The 4,548-nt window shown below is 38.5% G+C and overlaps 1 protein-coding gene across 1 annotated transcript; it reads left to right on the plus strand.

Moving 5' to 3' along the window:
- Window positions 1–473: 473 nt before the first annotated feature.
- On the plus strand, window positions 474–4,101 carry LOC140945058 (uncharacterized). The gene is made up of 4 exons (XM_073394128.1): window positions 474–567; window positions 1,443–1,542; window positions 2,613–2,716; window positions 3,806–4,101. The coding sequence occupies exons 2-4, from the start codon at window positions 1,456–1,458 to the stop codon at window positions 3,993–3,995; spliced, it is 381 nt and encodes a 126-aa protein (XP_073250229.1). The 5' UTR covers window positions 474–567; window positions 1,443–1,455; the 3' UTR covers window positions 3,996–4,101.
- Window positions 4,102–4,548: the final 447 nt, after the last annotated feature.

Genomic DNA, 4,548 nt, shown 5'->3' on the forward strand with positions numbered 1-4,548 from the left:
CAGAAATTTAAGAATATGATATGTATAAACCTAAAGCTAATATTCTGAAGATGATATAATTTGAAAATTTATAAATAGAATACATTTATATGTTTTGAACTTAACCGTAAAATTATTCCTTTCTCTGAACGGCAAAACAAGCCACCAAAGCGAAAAAACGTGCATTACTGCAATAAATATACTCAATAATAAAACGAAAAAGTCAGATGCTAAAATTTAAGAATAATACAAGTCATAGAATATTTTCACCCTAAAATTGGCAGGAAACTAAGAATATTCAGGCCTGGGCCGGAAAAATAACGTTCTTGTTAAAGGAAATGAGTGTATGTATCGGTAGCAAAGCAGTTCTCGTGCCGTTGGTCACGCGCTCTTTCGTGCCTGACGCCTTTCCGAAGAATTGCTCAGCTGTTGATTTGTTTGCTTCCATCTGGAGTTCGTTTACCCTGAATTTTAATTGATCTCAGATACTTTGAAATAGGTCTACACAAACGCACATTGATCATTTTACTGTTGGTTTGACCCGATTCTTAAGTCTTAATCCAACTGAAAGAGAATTTTGACTAACAGGTATGTCATAATGTTTTTAGGTACTTTGTTGAAGAACTTTTTAACACCCAAACTTATCGTCATTAACCAGGGAAAACAAAAGTAGTCAATTCATTTGCGCAAAACTCGAGTCTCTTAATCTCCCTGATTTGATCTATCTTAAAAAAATTACATTTTTCACTGACCATCAAATCTCGCCTAAGAATATCAATATATTAACAACAGAAAAGGTTGCACCGAATTCTCTGAGACATTTTTTTGGTAAGTTATGTATAGCTGGAGATTAGTTTGCAGGATTTCCATGTAGATATTAAGGCTTGGTGGTGACCAAACAAAAAAAAAGGGAAAAAGTTCAATTTTGTTTTAGCCTGCGAGCAAGCTCTCCTAGAGCCCCTAAGAATTAAATTGTACTCTGCTGAGAATGGTGAAAATTTAATAAGCGCCCAATCTCAAGATCCAAAAATTTAATAAGCGCCCAGCGCGGTTAATCGAATAAATGTGGTATTCCAGCCAGAGATTCAAAAGCTAAAATAGTAAATCATCTCATTTCTTCAAAAAAGAGTTCGTGTTTTTCATATATTAAGTACTCCTACAATTTCGACGCAGCTATCTAGAGCTATAATACAAAGAATAGCCAAGAACTATTAAGAAATCAGAGATATTTTACGGACGGATATATTTGAGAACGTTTAATTCTGATCAATTTACCCTAGTAAACTGAACGAGCGAGTGGCCTATTAAACGAACGTCAAGTAATTTACTATTCTTGTCTGTGACGTGTTGAAAAAGTTCTTATTATATGAAGTAAAAACGTTTAATGCAAACAATTGCTGAATATGTATAAAAAAACATAATAAAATCGTTATTTAGTGTTTATAGCACTGCTTTGTTTTCAGTTGTTAGGGTACCATGAAAGCGTCCGTGGCCTTTGTTTTGCTTGCCTTTCTGTCCGCGACCACTGCAAAAGTTCATGTTCAAAACAGGAGGGCTTCCAAGGTAAACAGTTTTATAAGCAATCAGTTTTGTTTGATGCTATAACAGGATATTACGGCGCCGCAAATGATTCCAGAGTAATAACCACAACTTAATTCATTGCACATCAAGCAGATAAGTACAAGCTCTTGTAACCTATTCAAACTCACTTTGTTCTGTTTGTTGTCAGGAAACGTTTTTAAAGAAATATTATAAAGTTACATCCATTCGGTATTGCCACGCCTAAGCAATATTAAATCCTATCAAGTAGTTTCTACAGTAAAAAATAAAAACTTTGCTCTGACTTTCATCAAGTTTATTAGTAAATTAACTTACCATCACTTCTTAGCCAAGTGTTGATAAATAACGTAGTGTGATCCAGAGTTGCACTGTTTTAGCTTTGATTGCACAGGATCCCGATAGTAACATTCAAGCTGTTTAAAATTGGGGCGCACGAAAAGTGCTGTTTATTGGCTTAATTGTAGTCGTCACAAAGTTCTACCCTGCGAACCGCACACGTATTTCCGATCGTCTCTTCTATCCCTCCGAAAAATAACGTCTGCGAACCCCAGCGGCAAAACGATTTCCTTGACGTAGAACCTTTTTAGCCAATCACAGTTTAGCTCTTAGAATCAAGGAACTACTCGCGAGACTTCTTGCAAGATCGTGCGCGGTGGATACGTTTTCAAGTCAAAATTGAAAGGACGACGTACCCTGTGTACAGCCGCCCTTTTTTCTCACAACGACGCGTTCACGAAAGTTTATTTGCCGGGACTGTGGCACTTATTGATGAAATAAGCACCAAAAGGATTCATATTGAAGAAAAGATCAAAGGGAGAGAAGCGACGACCGGAAACACGTCTGCGGTTCGCAGGCTATTTAAGTTCGCGCAAACACAGAAATAGTGAATGTTACTAATGCTTAAAGCTTACTTAAAAACTTAGTTGTTTGTTTAGGGACTTCTGATAAGAGAAAAGAGATTTTGTTTTCAGGAGCTCATAAGGTATTAGAAAAAATAGTAGTAAAAAATCTTAAATGCATGGCGCGATGAAGACTCAAGGTAGGCCTTGTTTTCATTCTTCTTTTGTACCCAGGTCATTGAGGACCCAGATGAAGCAAATAACTTCCTCAAGAGAGCATCTGTATGTTTAACGTGTCCCCTAACAGGGGTGAGATGCTGCCTGCCAAGTGTTTGCCGGTAAGCATACATTAAGGGAGGGAACCTGGCACCAGTCCTATTTTTATTTCCATTTCTTGGCAAAACATCTTTGCATTTGTCTTTCCGAACATCTCTTTTCACCCTTCATAGACACACACGTGATTGACCTCGTATAGATAACTCTCCTCTAATTCCCCGTCTCTCCCCCTCACTACCCCCCTACGCCCTCTGTGTGCACTTAACTACAAGATTACCGTATTTACTCGATTACACGCAGCCCTCAATAACACGTCGCACACTGAATCGGAAGATAATGCGACGTTTAATCAAGGATTATAAAAGGTTGTAAAATATACCCAAACAGAATCCGATAGACGGTTATATATAACGCAAAACCTAAACTGTACTGCTTAACTCCGTAATCTATCAGACATTTGCATCAGCAAAAAAGCGATTCATTGGAACTTTAAACATATTTTTGTTAGACATAATATTTAGAAATGGTTTACAATAGTTGTAATCAACCGGGATTGAACAAATATGATTTTGAAATAATCGCAGCTCTTGAATAAACGCTCCATTGGAAGTGCGCCGGGCGTTTTACCAAGTCCGGGGAGAGGGGGGGGGGGGGGGGGGGGAGGGTGTACTTAATAAAGTTTTATCCGGGGATGCTCCGCCCCGAGGTCCAACCCCTTACCCTTCTATAAACGATTTTTCATGAAAGAGGTGCCTCTTTTGTATAACTTCCATGGTCAAATGGTACCCCTTTCACCATGTACCGTCTTTTAAGTAGGAATCAATCCCAAAACCAGAAGGTTTTCTTGACTTTTTATAGCCATAAAATTCATCGGTTAGCCCTTTTGGACCTTTTTTGCATACCACAATGACAGATTTCCCTTCCCTTTCATATATTTCAACTAGTGAAAACGTTACCCTTTCATATGAGTCCACCTGCACCTACCCAAAGCGGCTGTTTGATATACCTGAAGCCTGAAAAAAAAAAACGTATCCCTTTCCTCCCCGGAGTACCTCTCCCTGATTATCATTTATTTCAATAACATGAAATTGGATCCTTAATGTGTTGCATGACAGTTTTCTCAGTTTTTGTATATTTTGTTTTTCTGTTAGGCCCATTGATGGAAAGTGTTCCAGTAATCCAACAGAGGTCGCACGTGAGACAGGGAAGAGTGTACTTGAGCGTGCAAATGAGGTCAAAAAAGCGGCACAGGAGCAAGTACGGGAACAAGTGTCTGAGCGTGGACGTGAGGTCAGAGAACGCACTGAAGAAGCTCGTGAAAAACTAACAGGCTGGCGATAATGCGATTGAGACCATGATGTATACGTATCATATTTCAAACAGGACTGACTGTAATGGTCCAAGATTGTATCAGGCTTATCAATAATATTAAACTGCAAGAATCATATTCCCTCTCCTTATTTTGTCTGATTTTGTTTCCCCGGGGGGACTCCCGTATAAACGTGACAGGGATGCTCAAAGTCTCGCTTAAGAAGATAAATTGCAGATTTTGGTCTTAAGGATGTTTGGAACGGAAAGTCACCATATTTGCTTCTCAGGTATCGCTTAGAGCTGTGTGTAAAGAAAAACTAGAGATTTATGACAATTCTGTTGAAATGTTATAGATGAACGCATTCTATGTTAATATTACGTTAATAACAAAAAAAGCATGTGACGACTTGTGGCCATAGAACTGACTGGAGGAACAGTATATCGGTTTCTGAAGGAAGGAGCTTGCGGCTCATCGGTTTGACAAAATTCAGGAGATCACCTCTACGGGAATTCACTTCTCTTCCCCTGTTTTTTTAGTTTTTTCTACGTTCAAGAGACACCAATCAGCTCCTGCCTTTTTTAA

The sequence above is a fragment of the Porites lutea genome, chromosome 8 (assembly GCF_958299795.1).
Source record: "Porites lutea chromosome 8, jaPorLute2.1, whole genome shotgun sequence".
Lineage (NCBI taxonomy): Eukaryota > Metazoa > Cnidaria > Anthozoa > Scleractinia > Poritidae > Porites > Porites lutea.